Source organism: Saccopteryx bilineata, chromosome 3 (assembly GCF_036850765.1).
Source record: "Saccopteryx bilineata isolate mSacBil1 chromosome 3, mSacBil1_pri_phased_curated, whole genome shotgun sequence".
NCBI classification, from domain to species: domain Eukaryota; kingdom Metazoa; phylum Chordata; class Mammalia; order Chiroptera; family Emballonuridae; genus Saccopteryx; species Saccopteryx bilineata.
Window position 1 is genome coordinate 163,127,431 of NC_089492.1, and position 21,442 is coordinate 163,148,872.

At 39.5% G+C, this 21,442-nt stretch overlaps 1 protein-coding gene across 4 annotated transcripts in view; it reads right to left on the bottom strand.

Annotated features, from left to right (window-relative positions):
* Positions 1–21,442, bottom strand: part of TBX15 (T-box transcription factor 15) — a 120,391-nt gene that overhangs the window by 41,634 nt on the left and 57,315 nt on the right. For 3 of the 4 annotated variants that reach the window (XM_066268113.1, XM_066268115.1, XM_066268114.1), the window contains 4 exons: positions 14,856–15,069; positions 6,880–6,981; positions 4,493–4,664; positions 3,275–3,442 (listed from right to left, as the gene is read on the bottom strand). In XM_066268113.1, the coding sequence (XP_066124210.1) occupies positions 3,275–3,442; positions 4,493–4,664; positions 6,880–6,981; positions 14,856–15,069 (656 nt within the window). Of the gene's footprint in view, positions 1–3,274; positions 3,443–4,492; positions 4,665–6,879; positions 6,982–14,855; positions 15,131–21,442 lie in introns of all 4 variants that reach the window. The other variant, XM_066268116.1, reaches the window with a different exon arrangement.

Here is a 21,442-nt window from a genome sequence, read left to right on the forward strand (position 1 = left end):
TTGCTCCCAACCTTCATTAAAAAGGACGGACAAACAGAGAGAGAAATTACAATTCAGAGTTAACAGAGACCTTAGTAAGCATAGGCCAACTGCTCATTTTCTTAAAGAAACTGAAGCCCAGAAAGACAAAATGACTTTCTCAGATGACATGGGTAGCTAGTAGAAAATTTAATACTACTGCCCAGCTCTCCAAATATCTAACCCATTGCTGTCTGTGGACAGTACAATGCCTTTCCTTAGGAAACTGGGTGACATTTCATTTCATTTCCAACCTCTCTGTTGTCCTTTCTTCATGGCGTTCCTCCTAACAAGCTCCTGAGAATAATGAACCTACTACCTAGTTTTTCCTCTTTACTCTCATATGCCTCCTAACCAATCCCTTAAAAAGACATATAAGAAGTAAACAACTTTGCCATAAAATATTAATTGTTCTCATTCTGGAAGGTGGAGGGCAATTAAACCCAGTAATAAGTGGGTACAGCTCACAAAAGAGAACAGGTTTTGCTACCTGACATCTTCAAGACAAGTCTGAAAATTATTGTTAGCTCACAACTCTAACTTCCAGGATGCAGTCCTCAAGATTCCTGGGGGAGAGAACTGAGGTTAGTTTGCTTTATTACATGTCACTGAATTATATTAAATCATAGCTATGCAGCCACAGGGAATGTTAAACAATCATGCTTACTGAGTTGTCCAGGGACAGGAGGCTTGTTCAACAAGCAAAAGCTGTTATCTTGACTTCAAAATGGGCAGAACTGAGTATGACTCATCTATTTTGAATGTCAGCACATCATGAATTCACCAATATGACATGAGAATAGAGAGATCAAAGTATTTACCTATTGATTATAATATCTTCAAGAGCCAAAGCAGCCCCTCCAATCCCCAATAATCCTCTTTCTCCTTAATAAGTAATTTATTCTGTAAACTGGCCCCTGCTCCTGCCACCCCTCCTTCATGTCTGTGTGGACCAGTCATTCAGCAATGGCAGCTGACTACCATTAATTAGACCCCAGGTTTTTGTCCATGACTTTATGCATGTTCCCTCTTCTAGTCCTCATAGCTGTGAGACTAGGACATTTTCAGACCAGGAAATGCATGTTGAAAAGGGATTAAAAAAAGTTGTTCAAAGTCATATAACTCATCAGTAAAAAGGTCCAAAGTCAAACAAGGTATGTTTGCTGACAAATCCCATGATCTTAATTGGGGTTTCTTGTCCCTGCTAAACTACCATAGCCACACCCCAGTCCATATATAGCAAAATATTTATACAATGAGAATGTACTCAGACGCAGGAAAATGCCTATGAGAGAAGGTTGAGGAAGAAAAAGGGATTTCAGGTATCATGTTTGGTTTTCTGTCATTGTCACAGTGAGCTGTAGCTGTCTAGTTGTCTAGTTTCAGCTTGAATGACCTCCTTGGCTCCTAGAACTGACCTCAGTGAGTTTATTTATTGGTGTTCTAGTTGTTTCTGCAAACTAAATTCTAAAGTTGTAGTATTTATTGCCACATCTCTGCTTTAAGGGAAACAAACCAGTGACTAAAATGGTGGCTGGGGTAGTCTTGGGAAAAAAATCTAGTCCATTATTCAAAGAACTTTTCTTTCCCTCTTCCCAGCCATGGTTAATCCTAGGTGCTGGACAGGCCATGTCTATATTGCTGCTCCATCAAGTAACAGAGCTTGAAAAATCCTTTTTATTCAAGTTTTCAGTAAGGACCCTTCATAGTCTCTGCAATTTTACCATCTAAGATGTTTGAAAGGATTTTATAGTTTTTAAACAGTGCCCAAAGCAAAGTAAAGCTCAAACTCTACTTCAGATCAAACGTGGCATCTACAAGGGAAATCAGAAGTTGGGAAGGCTTTATAGCTGTTGAGAAATCCCAACAACCATATGGTAGTGAACATTTACCAGACTAAGGGGTTGTTGTATCTCAGATGTCTCTAAAGATAAGGAACACATAAGGACCCTTTATCCAGATGCATCATGAAATACAGAAGTACTCTTCCTATATAAGCCCATTTTATACCTCACCTTCACATAGTAGGCACTCAATAAATATTTAGTAAATAAATACTTTTCCTCTATTGCTTTCTTGGTCAGCACACCAAGCATAGTATCAAATATGAAAAGTAGCAAGTATTATAGTATAATTTCATTTTGATCCAAGCAGGTCCAAAATAAAAGTGTGCAGACTTTCAAGCAAAATAAGCAAAAATGCTTTGCTCCAAGAAAAAGGATTTATTGCAGGATCCTAGTAATTAGACTGTTTGCCAAAAGATGAAATATAATCTAGTTTACAAAAAATGCTATTCACAGAGCATTGAGATCTTGCTCCCTGGCATATGTCATCAGTTTGCCCTAAGAAACTCTTATGAAAATTAAAAAAAAAAAAAAAGATATTCACATGCAACTTTTAGGGAATTGTGTTAAGTGAGATCAATTGTAAATCCGTCTAGTCACTCTCCCCAAAAACAAGACCATTGTTTACAATGCACAATAATTCCAGACTTGGTCTCTCTCTCTCACTCCCCCAGCCATGTACCTCCTGCTCTAGCATCAGCTCTTCCAGGAAAACTTCCCTCATTCTCCCAAAAAACAAAAAAAATATTTGTCAACATCTCTTTTGTTAAATTATTCCACTGTATTATCATTATGTATCTGAGTGTCTTTCAGTCAACTGAAACTCTGCTTAGGGAAAAGTAAGTCTTAATCTGCTAAGTTTCTCTACTAAGCTTGGAATATTGAGTTCTCACTAAATATTGATGGAATGAATAGACATATTACTGACATTGAAACACAAATCTTAGGGTGTGGCTGGTGACCATACACAAGTAAATTTAGTCTGAAAGAGTAAGTGAAGCTGTGAGTCTTCAACAGAATTTTAGATAGGCAAGTGCCAAAATACACAAAAAGTTGCAGATAAGAAGAAAGGAATGAATCAAACCCCAGTACTTGCGACAGATGAGGGAGTACACTTGCCAAGATGGGGTAGAGATTATGAACATGGCTATGTGTACAGAGAGATATGAAGATAACTTAGGAAGTTTGTTCCTCTTAGGCAAAGATTGTGTCTCTGATCTAAATCTAGACCATCCCAGTTGCTACTAGGCATTCCTGCCTTTTCATCACCAGTTCCCGTGTGCCCTGCAAGCATGCTGTCTCATTCCTGCTCCTCAGTGCCATGTAGAAGGACTAAGCTTTTCTTACCAAAAGCCTGACTAAGCTCCTTTAAAAGCAGATAAACCAGGACACTCTCCAAGGCAGCATCTTACCTGCTGGTTCTGATAGGCCGTGACTGTGGTGAACACGGTCTCAGGAAAGTTGAATGTTTTCACTCCATCCCCAATAGGAACAGGTTTGGTGGGTGAAAGGTCACTGCTGAAATCCTTGCGAATCACATGAACTCGAGGCTGGTATTTGTGCATGGAGTGCAGAATGATCTGGAATGAGAAGGGGAAGCATTAAGCCAGGGCTGGCTCTAAGGGCCCTGCATCTTTTCAAGCTGTCATGCAAATAAAATCACAGGAAGCATTAGAGGAGGAGTAGAGATTGGGGCTGGGTGGTATGGGAAACCGGAAGTCAGGGTACTGCCCACAGCGGAAGGACTAAGTGATTGGAGGGCATTACATGGAACCACACAGCAGAGTATCTCAATCATGAGGAGCAGACATGATATGTTGCTTTAACTGGGTAAATACGGAATGACTGTTCTGGCACCAGCAGACATCACTCCACTAAAAGGTCTCAGAACCTCTGCCACGTGACAGTGCTTCCTCCTGCATCAAATTTGCAACATGGGCTCCTGCTGTCTTTCAATTTTACAAGCTATTATTTACACTTTGTTGTTGAATTTATAGACATTCTCTTATATCACATGAGTGTGAGTGCTGTATGTTCTCCCTTCCTCCTAAAATTGTCACTTCTTTCAAGATAGGGGCCATGGTTTCAGCTTCTTCAGTCCTCCCATAGCACCTAGTATGGATCATGGCATTCAGTGAAAATCCAACATATATTTTACTGCAAACATTAAATTAATAGCATCAGGTGCTTCAATTATACCTGGAAAGCTGCAGGGCCTATTCTTCTCTTAAATTCAGCCAGAATTTATAAGCTCTTCTCTGGACAATTAGCCAAAACAGTCACTTCAGTTGTTTCCCTGAGAGTTGTTCTATTGAATGTTGGGATTTCTCTCACCATTTTTAATGTGCCTTGTGTTTCTGTCCCTGAACTCCCCCTGACAGGGCTCTGAGGACTGGAGCACAAGGTTTCTGTCTGAAAGCACAACCTGACGCATAGCAGACATTTGTTAAATGGTAAACTTGTAATGAATAAAATTTCACAGGAAGAAAAAACTTTTACGCATACTTTTTGAAGATAAATTAATGTGGCATGGAGAGTCTTATTTTACCTGTTTGCAAAAGCCTGGGGCTATTCAGCTCTAAAGCAAAAAGGGGAAGAGGGGGAGAGGGAGACAGAGTTTTCTGACTCACATGTCCTTGATCATCCAGTTCATTGTTGGTCAGCTTGAGTTTGTCGAAACTAACCACCTGTCTCATCCAAGTGTCCCCAGAAGCTAGAGAATCAGGGTGTATATAGACTCTTGGGGGCACAGGGGAATCAGCGTTGCCAGCCACCATCCACTTGGAGCTGTGATACACATATCTGAGAGAAGAAGAGAGGAGAATTCAGAGACGTGTGAAGAGAGGGAAAAGAGGTCCCAGGAAACAAGCAGGGACAAGAGAGGAGGACAAAAGATGACAAGAATGGAGAAGTAGAGAGATTAAACAGAATACAAAGGTGAAAAGGGGGAGGGTGGATGGCAGGGAAAATGAGACAGAGATGGAATGGAGAATGAAATGGGTGTGGGAGAGTAGAGAACGTGCTATGGTTAATGATCAAAACTGCAGTTCTCACAAGGAGAACACTCTCACAGCCGTTTTCTTTCTTCCCCCTCTCCTTGCCTTGCACCCCTGTGTGCAAACAGGCATCCTGAACCCACGTGGCTAGCTATGGAAGAGGTATTTTACTGCAACCTTTCACCTTTCAAATGCAAACCATATAATCCGTTGGCCACTTGTTCAGGATTTGGTTCCTTATTAAAAACATCTTCTATTCTATCCTATAAAATGCAGCCATGTGCAGAGACCTCCAAGCAGCTCACTTGTTAACCATTTCCTTGCTAAGGATCTCTATTCTGAGGTATTTCTGTGAAAATGGAGGGCCTTCGCCTTACTGCAACCATCCCAGAAACACCACCAAGGCTTCTCAGTTAGTGTTTTCTTTGATGAACTTCATTTTGAGCGTCATCATCTCTCCCGTTATTGTCCCGCAAAACCACTGGAATTATGATGCTGTTAGTAGCAGGAGATCAGTTTCCCAACTTTGCTAATTGCCCTGTAGTTCTGAAGAGAGCTCTCCACGGAGCTGACACTTTCTGCTTCTCAGTAAAGAAGCACGAGGGCCTGGCCAGGTAGTGGCGCAGTGGATAGAGCGTCGGACTGGGATGCGGAAGGACCCAAGTTCGAGACCCTGAGGTGGCCAGCTTGAGCGCGGGCTCATATGGCTTGAGCAAAGAGCTCACCAGCTTGGACACAAGGTCGCTGGCTCCAGTAGGGGGTTACTCGGTCTGCTGAAGGCCCGCGGTCAAGGCACATGTGAGAAAGCAATCAATGAACAACTAAGAAGTCGCAACGCGCAACGAGAAACTGATGATTGATGCTTCTCATCTCTCTCCATTCCTGTCTGTCTGTCCCTGTCTATCTCTGCCTCTGTAAAAATAAATAAATAAATAAATAATTAAAAAAAAAAAAGAAGCACGAGGGCCCTGGACCCTGGCAAACAAAGGTGCTCAGTCCAAATCTCAACTACTAAGATACTCTAAAAACAGATTAGGTCCTGCAATCAAGAACACTTCTGTCTTGGCCAGCTCTCTCATTCTACCACATTAGTCCTGATCTTTGCCACTCACCTCTCACTTCCAAATTCATGGATTTAGAGTCAAGCTCTCAGATATTTCAAATATAAGCCAAGATTCACTGACTGAATTGAGATCTCAAGAGATCAATTAAGTCACAGCTTTATTCAGACAAGAACTATGTACATGTAAGCCATTCAAAAGACACAGAGGCTATGTTGGCTTTTCATGAGTTTGAAGGACAATTATTTAACAAACTCGCTCACAACCCATATTAATGAATAATAAGCTCCCTAACTAGATGTTCTTCTTTTTTTTTTAAAGACTTTATTTATTCATTTTAGACAGGAGAGAGAGAGAGAGAGAATGAGAGAGAGAGAAGGGAGGAGCAGGAAGCATCAACTCCTATATGTGCCTTGACCAGGCAAGCCCAGGGTTTTGAACCGGTGACCTCATCATTCCAGGTCGACTCTTTATCCACTGCACCACCACAGGTCAGGCTAGATGTTCTTCTTGAAGTCTCACCAAGTTCTATTCTTCTCCTCCATCATCCACAGGGTAACCATCACATATGTGATTGAATGTACTTCACTGGTTTACTTTTCCTTGCCCACATCAAAATAAATCATTTTCACTCACTTGATACGTCATAAACCAAATCATTCAATACATTAATCACTTTCAATATTAACTAACTTAATTTTAGACTTAAGATCCATTTGATTTTTGCTACCCTGGCAGACACTATACAATCCCACTCTCTCCAGAGACATAGTGGAAATTTCTGACCCAATCATTACTGAGTCCTGATTTCCTGCCTCTAGTGACGTCTTTCTGCCTGGTGCTCTGCCATAGACCATTGGCATATCCTCCATCTTATTCCCTGTGCAGTGCATTATACAGTGTACTAGTTCTGAAATTTTAGTGATACCCACAATTCCACACCGCAGAATCGCTCATTACCTGTATCTTTTATTATCCACAGGCACAATGTCCATTGCTATGTAGTACTGCTGGTGAGGATCCAGACCAGTGATTTTCACTCTCATGGCAGGAAACATCCTCCTGTAAAAGGGAATGAAGAAGGAAGCTGAGTATCCCTGGCCAGTGGTTTAGGATAGAGTGTAGGCCCGGTATATGGATGTCCCCAGGTTCGATTCTGGTCAGAGCACACAGGAGAAGTAACTATCTGCTTCTTTCCCTCTTTCTCTCCCCCTTCTCTCCCTCTGCCCTTCCTGCAGCCAGTGGTTCAATTGGTTCAATCTTTGGCCCAGAGTGATGAGGATGGCTCAGTTGGACCTCAGGTGCTAAATATAGCTCAGTACTCAAGCCCCAAACCCAGATGTGGTGGCGGGGTGGATCCCAGTGGGGCACATATGGGAATCTGTCTCACTATCTCCTCTTCTATCACTTATAAATAAAGAAAAGAAAAAAAAAGGAGCTGAGCAATCAGAGAGTGAGAGGGAGCAGGACTAAAGCTCACTAGGCACTTTAAGTACAACTAAATTCAACATCTTCTAATTCTCAAAGTTGGCTGATTTTTTTCACTTTGGAAATTACCACTATAAAGTATGTTGAGGACTTATATTGCTGAAATAGTACCTCTTCTTAACTTACATTGACTTATTTGATGATTCAGACACTCAAAAGGCTCATACCATACCCTGCTTTATAACTGTGATTAGGTAGGTAGGCAGATAGATAGATAGATAGATAGATGATTGATAGATAGATAGAGAGATAGATAGATAATGTGCATGCATCCACACATATATTCCTATTAGACTATAACATTTTTAAAAATTTTTATTTTATTTTATTTATTCATTTTTAGAGAGGAGATAGAGAGACAGAGAGGGAGAGAGAAGAGAGAGAGACAGAGAGAGAGAAGGGGGGAGGAGCTGGAAGCATCAACTCCCATATGTGCCTTGACCAGGCAAGCCCAGGGTTTCGAACTGGCGACCTCAGCATTTCCAGGTTGATGCTTTATCCACTGCGCCACCACAGGTCAGGCTTTTTTGTTGTTGTTGTATTTTTATGAAGCTGGAAACGGGGAGAGACAGTCAGACAGACTCCCACATGCGCCCGACCAGGATCCACCCGGCACGCCTACCACGGGCGATGCTCTGCCCACCAGGGGGCGATGCTCTGTCCCTCCAGGGCGTCACTCTGCCAGGACCAGAGCCACTCTAGCGCCTGGGGCAGAGGCCAAGGAGCCATCCCCAGCGCCCGGGCCATCTTTGCTCCAATGGAGCCTTGGCTGCGGGAGGGGAAGAGAGAGACAGAGAGGAAGGGGGGTGGAGAAGCAAATGGGCGCTTCTCCTATGTGCCCTGGTCGGGAATCGAACCCGGATCCCCCGCACGCCAGGCCAACGCTCTACCACTGAGCCAACCGGCCAGGGCCTATAACATTTTTAATATACTTATATTCTTATACTTAATGTACTTGAATAACTTATAATCACCTTATTCTCCAAGTAGCTAATCACAGTTGCTTGTTCCTAATCATAAAATGTATCTGATTGAGTCTATTTGAAAATGACCACTCTAAAAATAATGTCTCAAGAAAAAAAAGAAGAAAGGTTCTACCAATTCCCAAACAAAGGGCTACCAAAGTTTTTGTGTGTGTGTGTGTTGTTTTTTTTAATGCATAAAACTGTAGAAAAAGTTCTGCAAGTTCTCAGGCTGTCAATATGTGTGTCAGAGGAAGAACACCGTGGAATAGGGAGCAAATACCAAATGAATTCTAGTGGCCTCTGAGCAATACCTTGTTTCTACCACAATGGCTTGTTAAACTTGCCAAAGCAAGTGAAGTCAGGACATGGCACTTTACAACTACTCTCATCATTTAAGAGGGAGCAACCCAAAAGAGGTATTGTGTTTCAAGGAACCTAGAATAAAATTCACCATTCTTCTTTAACCATAAGAGAGAAGAAAAACTTCAAGCTCTTTTGTATGTAATTCATTTAGGAGCCAGGCATAAAAAAAAATGCTCAGTTCAAAAATGTGAATTGCCCTGAATTTTCTGTAGGGCACTTGAACACAAAATGCTACATTAAGCTTAACCATCTGGGGCCATTTAATTGAGCTGGGTAGAGTATGGTGCTAATGAGGTCAAGGTCACAGGCTTGATCTACATTCAGCCTAATTGGCTTTGCTCCATTTCATGGCCATAGACCATACCAGATAGCCATCTTGCAAATGTGCATTGATTGTTTGTTTATATGAGGGTTTTCTGAGCTAGTCACACATTCCACCAAAAGCAACTCAGAAAACAAATGTTCTCCTTGGTAAGTCAGAAGCATCATAATCATTTTGGGGGAAAGCATAAGAGGAACCACAGACCTTATGAGAAGGATGATGGCTAATTCTTAACTATAAAATATATAACTATTGATTCTTTCCCACTTTATAATTTTTCTGTAGTTTCTATTGGCATATCATTTTAGATTTTTTCCTTCAACCCTCACAAGTTTAATTAGAAAGCCTTGTACTTTAGTCTTACAATGGGCTAATGAATTTTGATGGGCTACTCATAATGATTAAATCTAACATTTAGGAATAGGTTAGGCACCTTGATCCACACTAATTCTTTTCAAAAATTTTATAACCTTTGTCTGTAGATTTAAATATAGATTAGTAATTCTCTTCTTAACAACAGTGACTCATAATTGCACTATATGTATAAATTGTTGGAGAACATCTTGGCAGGGATAGAGAAAAAGTCTTATCACTTGGTATCTGAGACAGGAAATGTGGTTCCTTTCCGCCATCTATGGAGATTTGTTAGATTGAAAGAAATTGATTTACAGGAACAAGACAGGGTTGTCCACTCTCTCCACTCTTATTCAACGTGGTGCTAGAAGTTCTGGCCAGAGCAATCAGACAAGACAAAGAAATAAAAGGCATCCATATCGGAAAAGAAGAAGTAAAGGTATCACTTTTTGCTGATGATATGATCCTATACATCGAAAACCCGAAGGACTCCACAAAAAGATTATTAGAAACAATAAACCAATACAGTAAGGTCGCAGGATACAAAATTAACATACAAAAGTCCATAGCCTTTCTATATGCCAACAATGAAATATTAGAAAACGAACTCAAAAAAATAATCCCCTTCACGATTGCAACAAAAAAAATAAAATACCTAGGAATAAACATAACAAAGAACGTAAAGGACCTATATAATGAAAATTACAAAGCATTGTTAAGGGAAATCGAAAAAGATACAATGAGATGGAAAAATATTCCTTGTTCTTGGATAGGAAGAATAAATATAATCAAAATGGCCATATTACCCAAAGCAATATACAAATTTAATGCAATTCCCATCAAAATCCCTATGAGATTTTTTAAAGAAATGGAACAAAAAATCATCAGATTTATATGGAACTATAAAAAACCCCGAATAGCCAAAACAATCCTAAGGAAAAAGAATGAAGCTGGGGGCATTACAATACCTGACTTTAAACTATATTATAGGGCCACGATAATCAAAACAGTATGGTATTGGCAGAAAAATAGACACTCAGACCAATGGAACAGAATAGAAAGCCCAGAAATAAAACCACATATATATGGTCAAATAATCTTTCATAAAGGGGCCAACAACACACAATGGAGAAAAGAAAGCCTCTTCAATAAATGGTGTTGGGAAAACTGGAAAGCCACATGCAAAAGAATGAAACTCGACTACAGCCTGTCCCCGTGTACTAAAATTAATTCAAAATGGATCAAAGATCTAAATATAAGACCTGAAACAATAAAGTACATAGAAGAAGACATAGGTACTAAAATCATGGACCTGGGTTTTAAAGAACATTTTATGAACTTGACTCCAATGGCAAGAGAAGTGAAGGCAAAGATAAATAAATGGGACTACATCAGAATAAAAAGTTTTTGCTCAGCAAGAGAAACTGATATAAAAATAAACAGACAGCCAACTAAATGGGAAATGATATTTTCAAACAACAGCTCTGATAAGGGCCTAATATCCAAAATTTACAAAGAACTCATAAAACTCAACAACAAACAAACAAACAATCCAATTAAAAAATGGGAAGAGGACATGAACAGACACTTCTCCCAGGAAGAGATACAAATGGCCAACAGATATATGAAAAGATGCTCAGCTTCATTAGTTATTAGAGAAATGCAAATCAAAACTACAATGAGATACCACCTCACTCCTGTTAGATTAGCTATTATCAACAAGACGGGTAATAGCAAATGTTGGAGAGGCTGTGGAGAAAAAGGAACCCTCATTCACTGTTGGTGGGACTGTAAAGTAGTACAACCATTATGGAGGAAAGTATGGTGGTTCCTCAAAAAACTGAAAATAGAACTACCTTATGACCCAGCAATCCCTCTACTGGGTATATACCCCAAAACCTCAGAAACATTGATACGTGAAGACACATGTAGCCCCATGTTCATTGCAGCACTGTTCACAGTGGCCAAGACATGGAAACAACCAAAAAGCCCTTCAATAGAAGACTGGATAAAGAAGATGTGGCACATATACACTATGGAATACTACTCAGCCATAAGAAATGATGACATCAGATCATTTACAGCAAAATGGTGGGATCTTGATAACATTATAAGGAGTGAAATAAGTAAATCAGAAAAAAACAAGAACTACATGATTCCATACATTAGTGGAACATAAAAATGAGACTAAGAGACATGGACAAGAGTGTGGTGGTTACCAAGGGTGGGGGGAGGGAGGACATGGGAGGGAGGGAGGGAGAGAGTTAGGGGGAGGGGGAGGGGCACAGAGAACTAGATAGAGGGTGGCGGAGGACAATCTGACTTTGGGCGAGGGGTTTGCAACATAATTTAATGACAAAATAACCTAGACATGTTTTCTTTGAATATATGTACCCTGATTTATTAATGTCATCCCATTACCATTAATAAAAATTTATTATAAAAAAAATAAAAAATAAATAAATAAAAAAAGAAAGAAATTGATTTATTTTCTTGTTGACCTCAAAAAGAGAAATTAGATGTTTTTAAATTAACTACCTATTTAATCTGGAACATTTATATGACCTAGAGTAGAAATGCTACCTGTTCCTTTGCAGTACCTACATTCTAAAATGAATAAGCGTTGTGATTTTGAAAAAGTCATTTTAAACCTATCACTTATAAATAACAGGGATTAGATAACCTCCAAAGTGCCCTCTTGCTTCAAATTTCTATGACTATATTTGAATTCTCTTCTTAAAAATGTATCAAAAGTTGCTTTTTCTTTTTGTTAGTATTTTAGCACAGAATATCAAGTGAAGTCATAACACTTTAGAGAAAAATTAATTTTTCATTTTTACAAAATGAGATGTATTTGGTTTTATTTTTATGACGAACTTTAGGCCGTCTTTTGTCTTCCAATCCCTACATGCGCCTCTGTCCATGGTGCTGATTACACAGACTATGTCAGCACTTTTGATGATTGAGGGTTCTGTAGACAGCAGTGGTTCAAAATCAACAGGATTATAGTTTGGGGTGTGAAACGTTGATGATGACTAAACTTTCTGGAGCAGAAATAAAAGAACAGAGAGTCATACATAACTAACGTTAACTAAGAAAATGAAATTTGGAATTAAAATTGAAAAGAACACTATATAGGAAGGAAAATTAAGTGAAAAGGAAGAAATCAACTAGGGGAATGAGGAGGGGGTCAACAGAGTTCACAGAAGAGAAAGACTTCCACATATATATCTAAGATGTTCCAGAATTACTTGAGCAGAGTTGCATGTAGTAACAGCAATAGCTGAGGCAACCCAATACAGAAACAATGAATGTAATTTTTAAACCTAAGTAAAGGGATATGGCTAAAGGACAAACTGTATGTCTGTGCTGGGGGTATCTGAATATATTCAGGCATCAAAGTAAATCTGTGAAGGTGGAGATATGAAAAAGAAAAAACACTTTAGAAGAAATCACAAAATAAAGCCACAGGAGAGTTGTCAATGAAGTGCTCAGGTGAACTGAATTCACTGAGGTGCAGGAAACAAGTGTATGACACCAAGAACAAGAATGACTGGAATACACAGACCCAATAGTAGTAAGTGAAAACCCAAAATAAAAACTTAAAAATCTTACCAAAAGAAAAAATGACGGGCCCTGGCCGGTTTGCTCAGTGGTAGAGCATTGGCCTAGAGTGCGGAGGACCCGGGTTTGATTCCCAGCCAGGGCACAGAGGAGAAGCGCCCATTTGCTTCTCCACCCCTCTGCCGCGCTTTCCTCTCTGTCTCTCTCTTCCCCTCCCTCAGCCAAGGCTCCATTGGAGCAAAGATGGCCCCTGGCGCTGGGGATGGCTCTGTGGCCTCTGCCTCAGGCGCTAGAGTGGCTCTGGTCACAACATGGCGATGCCCAGGATGGGCAGAGCATCGCCCCCTGGTGGGCAGAGCGTCGCCCCTGGTAGGCGTGCTGGGTGGATCCCGGTTGGGCGCATGCGAGAGTCTGTCTGACTGTCTCTCCCTGTTTCCAGCTTCAGAAAAAAGAAAAAAAAATGATATTCCCCCTCTTCCCAAACCAATCCTCTTGCCAAAAACTAAGAAAAAATAATAAACACTTTTTCCTTGAATTACTCTATTTCCTTCCAGGCCAGAACATCTCAGACTGTAGAACAGGAGTAGACTGAAACCCCAGCTACAAGAAGGTGATGACACTGAAAGTTATTCTCCTCAAAGTTGCTCTTCCTAAAAAGCCTTTTAGTGCTTTTATTCACTGATAAGACATAGAGAAAGAAGGGTTCTAGAAGGAAATGAAAATGAAGGAGATTTTTAGGTTAATTTTAACCTCATGTTTTTTGTGGTGTCTTATGATAGAGGGAAGTTTCTCTATATGCATTCATGTGAACTGGACGCAGTCAAAATATTCTTTTATTTTAGATGTTTATGTTCAAAAAAACAACTTATGACCAATGAGGTGGGTCTTTTTGGTCTCCATGATGTAAGAATATGTAGGTTGGCTTGGAATATATGAAAGCAGAATCACTGTTTTAATTGCAATGAACTATCCCTATATAGTAAAGAAGCATAGCCCCAAGTTATGTTTATTTAAATTATTTTCATTTTGAACCCAAGAGGCAGAAACTACAATCATTTATTAACAGTGCAGAGTTAAAAATGGCTGAGACCTCTGTTTTAGAGCCAGATAGAGTTGTGCAGAATTCTGAACATGCCCTTGACTGCCCACATGGACTTAGTCAAATTAATTAACCTCTTTCGGCCTTCCAATCCTCACCCATATATGGAATTATCATATACTACCTCACAGGGTTCCTGTGAATTTTAAGTAATGTAATATACATTGATTATCCAGCAGAAATAGATACCTAACAAAACAGTATCTTTCAAGAAAATTGAAAGATACCTTAGCTTAATTAAAATTTTATTTCAAGAGAAATTGTTTTGAAACATATTAAACTACATAAATAGTTTTGCAAGAGCTTCCACCCGGTTGCCATTAAAATTTTGTAATAATTTTAAGCCTACAATACAACAAGATAGGTTGACAAGCAGGGCTCAGAAGATTAGCCAAGCCCAAGTCCTACCCAAAACCAAATTCTTCCCAAACCATCTGGCTGCTTTGGAAGCCTTAAAAGATGCAAGCTGTTGTTTGGGGAGCAAATGTCTTCTGTTGAAAACATTGGCTGTTATATACCATGGATCTCTGTTATTAACTGTAATACATTTGTAGGTGGAAAATGTGTGCAATGGTAGAGGTGATCTATGTTTCAGTGGCCCTTGGAGGAAAGTGGCAAAATCACAGAAAATACAAGATCACTTTGCCAAGATGCCCAGATGCAAAAATGTAAGTGCATGTGCCTTAGGCTTCGCTAATGCTACTTACCACACACAAATGAAACAGCTCCTGCTTCATCCTCTGTTCTTTGAATGTGGCCACTCAAAGGAACTTGTCCTTACCTGCCTGCTTTGGTGATGATCATCTCAGTTCCAATGTCATGGAACCTCTTCCAGAGGTCGGCACACTGCAGCTCCACCTGAATCTCCTCCATGGACGACAGGGCAGCAGGCACAGGGCCTGCAGCACCAGGGCCCAGGTCAGTGTGAGTGTCAAAGGAGCAGGAAGTCCGCTCAGTGAGCACCTCCGAGTCTGAACCCGTGCTCTGCTCCGAATCTGCAAAGCAAACCGCCAAGCCTTAGGTGAGAAACTGTGGGGCAGCCCCAACACTCTGACCCTAGAAGACAGAATGTGGGGAGAGAATCATGGTAAGGTGGGAGAGAGGTGAACAAAGGGAGACTTGGAGCTGGGAAGCTCCAGAACACGGCACTCAGGGTATTTTATTATTCTTTTTATGGTTTGTTTTTGTGATTTACAACCTTCTTTCAGGTTTCGTGTTTCCAACATGACATCTGGCATTTTAGTAAGTTTTAGCAACAGCCGAAGAAAACTGGTCCACAACCGGCAATATAAAGAAGACTAATGTGACCATGTTGAAGGGCTTGAAGCCAAACTCGGGCAACAAAATAAACAAAGGCCACAATTTAATAATAACAATAATAATAATAATTTTATAGACTCTAGCTCCAAGTCTACATTAGACTATTTTACCTGGGGTAGGGGAGATTCAATGCTAACAGCAACGTGTTCTTGAATTTTATTCTACTTAGCATCACTGCCCACCAGTCAGTTACTTTTAAAGATAGCAATTTTCCCTCCATTCATATATCTTGGTCATCAAAAGCAATGAAACGTTACTTGGAATCTTTAGAAGCACTTTGTCGTATATTTGAATAAATGGTTTTTCCTAAGAGTTCAATCAGGCCATTTTGGGTGAAAAACAAAATCCGACGTAAGGCAAGATGTCAGCATATGGAAAAGGTTACCCAAGAAGGCAGTTGAAACAAAGGGAATAAATTAGTTCAGGAGACACCCTGATTGGTTTCTGAAGTATGGGCAGAGCGGGGGGGGGGGGGGGGGGGGGAGTAAACCAAACAGGAAGGTAGGATTGAGAGCAACCAAATAAAAAGCTGGTGTGCTGGGCCAGATGGTCCTTCCCTTCTGTGTCTTCTGCACGTGTGTTGGAGGAGGGGAAGGTATGGAGACTGAGGGAGAAGGCTAGCGTCAGATTTATCAGAGGATTTTCGGCTAGCGTCAGATTTATCAGAGGATTTTCAGTACTTTTATTCAACTTTTTTTACCTTCAGGGGCACAGTGCCAAGAATTGCATCTCTTCAGATTTTCTAAACTCAGATTAGCTAGGACAATTTTCTTAAGTTAAAGGATACTTCGAGGCAAGCCTAAGAACCCATTTTTCTAAGCCACCCTCATCATCTTATTGCTTCCGTGGAAATACACACATATATAAGTAAAGTTTGGAAACAGCAGTGTCTTATGCTGACACCTGATTTTTCAGTGCTGCAAAGTCATGACTCTTGGACATCAGTTCTTGACGCCAGCAGGATGGTGAATGATGGCACAGACACCAGACCACCTTACTGCCATGCTCACTTACCTGAAGCAGGTTTCAAGTCCTGGGAATGATCAGCCTGTGAGACCTTTAATTTTCTTTCCTTTTAGCCCTGAGAGGCTCCTCTCTCAAACTCAGGCAGCATTTCTGACAAGAACCTGCCCCAGCTTTGCCAAAGACCACAGGGAACAAAGTGCTGTTCCTTTGCATCCTCCTCTATTTCTCACCCTCCACTTCTGAAGGCACTCAAGGGAATGCAGGGCTGAGCCAAACTCCTAAATAACAGGGCAGGCTCTGCCCATGAGCTTTAGTTTATCTATAATCACTAGCCCAGGCATCATCTTTACCAAAAAGAAAAAGAAAAAAGTTTTATAACTTAGTTTTACATGTCTAAGCATATAATTTTATACACTGGAGTTCATAGGAACTACTCATTTTGGTCTGCTTCAAGCAAAGAAAAGTGGAGCTACTTATCTAAACTGAGAGCCACTGGAGAGTGACAAATTTCCTTCTTAGCTGGATCCTACATGCTTTCCAATAGCAGAGCCATGATGTTCTTGTGCACTCAGCCAAACACAGTAATTTCAACCCTCTGAGACCTGAGTCCCCAAATTCTGTTTTGTTTCTGTGATGCCAAGAGATCCTCACTTATCACAAACTTTGGGAATTTTTCAAAAACTTCTCAGCAAGATTTAAAAAAATGATCTTGCCTTACGTTGTTATGAAATCTCCTTACCAAAGAGTACTATAATTATGAAAAAGTTGGAAATAGATGTCCTAAGTAAGGCCCAGCAGAAATTTTGGACATATGATTTCTCCAATGTGTGTTTAGGAAAGGGGAGGGGAGGGAAAGATGTTAGATTGAGGTTGAGATTGGAACAGGGACTCTGGCTGGAGAGTTACGAAGTAAGAGGCTCATTGTGTCACTTGGAATAAAATGGGTGCTCAAAATGTAACATTAAATAGATGAATTAGACAAGTCACTTACCCACAATGGACCTATTTCCTCATCACACAATTAGAAAAACTGAACTAAAAACTTTTTTAACATCTTCCACCTCCAATGACTTGAAGAATTAAGAGTCTTCTCCCATGAAACTTTCAGTCATAAGCCAGGCAACCTCAGTTAGAAGCATCAAATTTAAAACTGTTTGGGCCAGCTAAGTTAAGTGAGGAAAAATACTGTAGGCCCAAATGGCATCATCATAGGAGTTAAAGAATTGAATGGGTATTCTGTTTATTGTTTCAATCAAATCAATCCATAAGCACCTATCAGCATGTGGCCTTATATGAGGTACCACGTAGATAATTTGAAACAGAATCCCAGACCTTGAGAAGTTTCCCAGTTAGTGTTGATTAATTATGTGTTTATTGAGTGCTTACTATGTGCCCAGTACTGTGGTGGATTCTGGGAAATATCAAAGTACATAATGGAGCTCCTCTTAAAGGTACTTATAGTACAAGTGGGAACTGGGCATAGTCACAAATAATCAGAGACAAAGACAAATACATAACCCACAGTGTTCCTCACAATTATATGCAGTCTAGTATGTCTTACAGGAATCCAGAAAGGAGGGATCCATGAGGGTTGGAACTATCCTGGGGAACTGTTACTAGAAAAGAAATGGACAGGTCTGTGGAGGCAGAGGCAGCATTTTCCCATGAAGAGGATTTCCAGAGACAGTTACTTGTCCCCCTGGAAATATTCTGTGCTCCGAGATTCTCACTCTGTTACAAAATAGAGCCCAAGTGACTATTTTATACAGAATATAGGCACTAGCCCATGTTTGCAATAACATGAATGCACCATGTAATTTTCCATGCTCAGTTGTCTCTTAGATGTCATAATTTGGAAATAAAATTAATATCATATCATGTCATATATATATATATAAGTAAACATTCTTAGAGTAATTAAGGCTATCTGTGACATAAACTACCTACAATATCCTTAAAATAGTAATCTCAGAGTCAAGATCAACAACTTAGGTAAAAATAAAGTTTACTTTTTTGTAAAATGTTTCTAAAAAATAGTTATATAAAATATTCAGGCTAATAAGACCAATTATTTCAGCTATTAATCAGAATGTACAATCAAATTACCAAAGTCATGAATGTAAGAAATGCCTACCAGGTTATTTCAATCAAACCAGGTCATCCATTCAGAAATACAATCAGTCCCTTGAAGATTAGAAAACACCTTTGTGTTTTCAAATTCTTTTATTCTTGGCAATTTGTGACTTCCTGCCTTTAAAAAATAACCATTACAAACTCATTTGAATGAGATGGAATGACTTCTTGGCTATCAGATGTCTCCTCTGAATAGTATTTTAACAAGGGAAGTTTCAGTAAATCAGGAGCTTAAATGATAACATTACACATAACTAAGGAAGTGAAAAAAGAAAACTTAGGAAACTAACATATCTATTACCATTGGAAAAAAATCCCTGAAAAAATAAATTCTAACCATAAGTTCATACTGTCACTTGTTTTCTATCTCTGACCTGTCATGTGTGGATAAAATGGATACCCAGTTCCCACAAAAAGTGGAGTTTAGCTTAGAGCAAGTTCAACTCTCAATTCATGCAACTACTAGCAATTATGAAATAGATTCATAATTCATATTTTATGCATTATCTAATATATCTTTCCATTTGATGAGGTAGACATGGCATATATAAATGTATATTTTTAAATTTTATTTATTGATTTGAGAAGAAGGGAGAGAAAGAGAAAGAAACATTGATCTATTCTTGCATGTGCCCTGACCAGGAATTGAACCAGCAACCTCTGCACACGGGGCAATGCTCTAACCAACCAAGCTATCTGGCCAGGGCAACATGGAACATATTTTGATGTCCATTTTGCAAATGAGAAACCTGAGACTGAAAAATTAAAAGCAACATGACCCAGAAAGTAAGATTGTCTGCTTTCTGATCCAGTAATCAGGTCTTCCCAAATTCACAGCCGTGGCCAAAGCAGCCAGCAACTCTGTAATGCCTCTCAATTATTTTGACCATCCTTACAACCAAAATGGTTTGATGTGTTTGATCTTGGCCAAGTCACATAACTATTCTGGTCCCCATATTCCTTAATTTTTATAGCCCAGCACATGCACATTTAATTAGGGGTGCTATAAACCACCTTTAAGTCTAATGTTTAACGATGGACTAGTAGTGCAACTTAGAGACCACCAAGTTTAACAATAGCAAACAATCCACAAGAAGTTGATTTGATTAACATGTGTAGAAAATACCTGAATTATATATGTGCTTTGATTTAATATCAAAATTAGACATTATTAAAACAAATTTAACAGTCTTCCAGGTGATTTTTATTTCCACTTAATAATTTTTAAAAATCATTCATTACTACAGTGAACACACATTTACTCCTGGGCTCTGATACTCACCAGGAAAGGAAAAAGTCATTTCCTTTCACAGAGTCTGTTTCTTTATGTTTACTATTTTCTTATCTTTAATACTATTTCCTTATCTTTACTGTTAGGAACTAGGGAGGAATATATCAATATCTTCCTGGTCAAAAAATTATATTTATATGTCTATGATAAAATGAAATCTAGTGATTCTGTTGATAGCAATGTTAGTGACTTTGAACAGTGAGATGAATAGGAGTTCACAAGAACCACCTCAACCAAAGAGTTAATGATCAACATCTATTGAGCACTTACTATGCATGTAACACTCTGCTAAGACTCTACATATGTAACATCATTTAAGAAAACAAATCTAAGAGGTATTATCATTTCTGTTTTATATATTATTGACACCCAAATCCAGGTTATATTTGTTCAACCTCCTAAAGATTGCAGGCATATGAGTCTATATTTAATTCCATTTTTATTTCACCTAACACTTCTGCTTTGTACATACTAAGCTATATGTTAATGGACCAAGACAGACAGAACAGGCCCTTGCTCTGAAGGAGCTGACCATCTGCTCAGAAGGACACAAAATGTTAAAGAAAACCAACTGTGATAGGTGCTCTGACAGATAGAGGAGCAATTTATTAATGAACTTTGAAGAGCAAGCAAGTCAAGCATGAGATGATCAAGAAGACTTTACAAAGTGACACTTGAGAATGAACTTGAGGCCTTGGCCTGTTGGCTCAGCAGTAGAACATCAGCCCAGCATGTGGAAGTCCTGGTTTTGATTCCCTGTCAAGGCACACAGGAGAAGCGCCCATCTGCTTCTCCACCCTTCCCTCCCCCCTATCTGCCACCCTCTCTCTTCCCTTCCCACAGTCATGGCTCAAATGGTTCTAGCAAAGTTGGCCTTAGGTGCTGAGGATGGCTCCATGGCCTTGCCTTAGGCACTAAAATAACTTGGTTACTGAGCAACAGAGCAGCAGCCCAAATGGGCACAGCATCGCCTGGTAGGGGGCTTGCCAGGAGTCTGTCTCTGCCTCCCCACCTCTCACTTAATAATAATAATTTTTTAAAAAGAGAAAGAGAAATAATGAATTTGAAATATAAGTTCAATATGAGCAGGCAAGGAAATTATGAGGACAGAATTTAGGATAGTGGAAATAGCATAAGCAAAAATTTGTCATTTTTAGGGAATGAATAACACATTGATACAGCCAGAACTTAAAGTACATAAGAGGAAAGGGGAGGTGAAATAACAGATAAAGGTGGAAAGTCAGTTTTAATTCAACTAAATGACTATTTAACATTTACAATGTGCTAGTTACTCTTCTGGATTTGTAAAACATCATCAGGGATAAAAACAATAATCCCTAGCCACCTGGAGTTCATATTCTATAATGAATCAGGGTGCCATAATCTGGAGTTTAGACATTATTTTCTTTATACCAAAGTTTTCTTTTAAATGAAGGGAATGATACTTCTGTCTTCTCTCCAACTATAAAGTTCATAAGCTGAGTTGAATGCTTTGCCACAGCTCCTGAATGAATGATATATGATAGCCTGGCTTCATTATTGAAGATGGGTGATAAAAGACTACTGTAGAGTCAGGTAAGAGATGTGGAATCATCTGAAACTGGATGCACAGCAGTACTTCCATAAGACTGACACTCAGCTGTCATATTTTACCTTAA